Below are 2,567 nucleotides of genomic sequence, written 5' to 3' on the forward strand. Positions count from 1 at the left end.
GTTAAAGAATCAGAACAGGGATTACGTACTAAATAATATTTTTAAACACGTTTTTTTCCTCAAAGTCACATGGTTAGTAAAGAATAAAATAGGGTAAGGGACTTTAGGTTTTTAAATTTCCTGTCAAGGAATTATGATTTCTATTTATTTACATAGAAACTTCTTATGCAATAATTGTTATTTCCCCCATCTGTGTTACTTATACTTTCGATGGAGGTAGTCCCTGCTCTTGACTCCATGCTATTAAATAAAATTACTCCTATAATCCTATACTCCAATCATTAGTACACTTTCCTTTGGAAAAGTACATGGAAGATTCCCTGGCGGATTTGCTTAGTCTTGACACTGTAAATGATGGGATTCATCACAGGAGGTGCCAATAGGTAGATATTGGCCATGATAACATGGACCAGTGGAGAGGCATGCTTGGCAAATCGATGGGTCATGGATACTCCAATCATAGGGACATAAAGCACCAGAACAGCCAGAATGTGGGATAGACAGTTATTGAGAGCCCGGAGCCGCTCAGTCCAGGAGGCTGTGCCCAAGATATTTTTCAGGATGAACGTGTAGGAAAGAATGATGAGCAGAGGGTCCATGACAATAATGAGCAAAACCAGAGCAAATCCATACCAGCTGTTGACCCGGATGTCAGCACAGACCAGGTGGATCATATCCTGGTGGAGGCAGTAGGAGTGAGAGAGAAGATGAGAGTGGCAGAAAGGCAGGCGCTTGAGTAGGAAAAGGGAAGGGAGAACAGCCAGGATACAGCGGCCAATGATGGCCAACCCAATCCTGCCAATGACTTCGCTGGTGAGGATGGTGGCATAATGGAGGGGGCGGCAGATGGCCACATAGCGATCAAAGGACATGGCCAATAGAACTGAAGATTCCATGAAGGAGAATCCATGGAGGAAGAAGAATTGGGCAAAGCAAGCTTCAAAGCTGATTTTGGGAATGTTGAACCAGAGAAGCTGCATGACTGTGGGCAGGGTGGTGAGGGTGAGGCCCAGGTCAGTCAGGGCCAGCATGGAGAGAAACAGGTACATGGGCTGGTGGAGGGATGGCTCTGTGCGGATGACAGTGAGAATGGTGGTGTTCCCCACAATGGAAATGGTATAGAGGCAGCAGAAGGGGATGGAGATCCAGATGTGGAAAGCCTCAAATCCAGGGATGCCCGTGAGGATGAAGTAGAAGGGAGCTTGCGTGGTATTAGTGACCTCAGACATGCTTGTTAAATGCAAAAACACAATCTGTGTGTTCCACAATAAGACATTTTATCAGTGTGCTACTACCATAGAATCATTATATATTCTTTAATCTAAGACCCAAATAGGTGTCTGGAATTGCTTTTTAAAATTTTTTTTAAAGCTTTATTTATTTACTTGAGGTAGGAAAGACAGAGGAGGAGAGGGGATCCAAGCATACTTCCCATTGAGCGTACTCCCTGGATGGGGCTCCATCTCACACTCCCAAGATCATCATGACCTGAGCCAAAATTAAGAGTCCGACATTCAACTGACTGAGCCACCCAGGTACCCCTGGAATTGCTTTTCATAAAACCTTTGACCAATACACTAGTCAGAGCAGTAGGAAACAATTATGGATTATTCTGCCATAAATTTCTATTTAAAATAACCTTATTTTTCCAGCTTTCATACCAACACTATTCACTAAAATTTAGCTTAAAGCTTTCTTCAAGCCTCGTTATACACTTCCCACCAGCTCTTGTATATATATATGTATATATATGTACATGTATACATAAACTTACAGATACTAGTTTACTAACTGATACTTATGTCATCAATATTTCAAAAAATCTTCTAGTAACCAAAGCAAGAGACTTATTTTAGTTCATCTTATACTTGACAGGCAGGAAGATAAGACTCTGAAGACAACCTCCTTCTATTCAGTTGAATTGGAATACAATTTAGAGATGGAATTATGGTGATGTCCAGGGGTTTGTTTGAGCAACAGCATGGATAATAGTGACATTTTATTTTAGACAATAGAGTAGGAGGTACCTCTAGCAGAAGGATCACAGTTTGGTTTGTGCATGTTGAGTCTGATGTTTATAGGAGCTATCCAAAAGAAATGTCAATTGGACAGACAATAGGAGGCCCAGGAGGAGAAATCCACTAGGGACCTTGGAATCTCTGGCATATTTAGAGTAGATGGGAACCTGGAAGGTGAAGTGATAATCTAGGCAAGAATTAGGGTCAGAATGGAAGAAGGCAGAGAACAGACTTATATAAGGAAAGGTAAAATTTAGTAATTGTGTAGTTGTGGAAGGAAAAGCAAAGAAAAATTGCAGTACTGCTCAGAGAAGTGGGTGGAAAACAAAGGAAATGGGAATTACAGAGGCCAAGAAGGTAAAGGATGTGGTCACTACAGTTCAGTGCTGCTCAGATACTCACTAAAACGAGTTCTGGAAAGCACCTATCCAGTTTAAGGTTGTAAATGTCAATAGTAATCTTTTGGAAAGACATTTAGAGTGATGGGGAGAAGCAGCCAAATTAAAGTGGCCTGAGGAGTGAATTAATATGAAGAATTGCACAGTTTCT

The 2,567-nt window shown here is 41.4% G+C and overlaps 1 protein-coding gene across 1 annotated transcript; it reads right to left on the minus strand.

Moving 5' to 3' along the window:
* Positions 1-281: 281 nt before the first annotated feature.
* LOC112911737 (olfactory receptor 51Q1-like) lies at positions 282-1,229 on the minus strand. Its single transcript, XM_025988414.2, has one exon. The coding sequence runs from the start codon at positions 1,227-1,229 to the stop codon at positions 282-284; it is 948 nt and encodes a 315-aa protein (XP_025844199.2).
* Positions 1,230-2,567: the final 1,338 nt, after the last annotated feature.

The sequence above is a fragment of the Vulpes vulpes genome, chromosome 11, assembly GCF_048418805.1.
Source record: "Vulpes vulpes isolate BD-2025 chromosome 11, VulVul3, whole genome shotgun sequence".
NCBI classification, from domain to species: Eukaryota; Metazoa; Chordata; class Mammalia; order Carnivora; family Canidae; genus Vulpes; species Vulpes vulpes.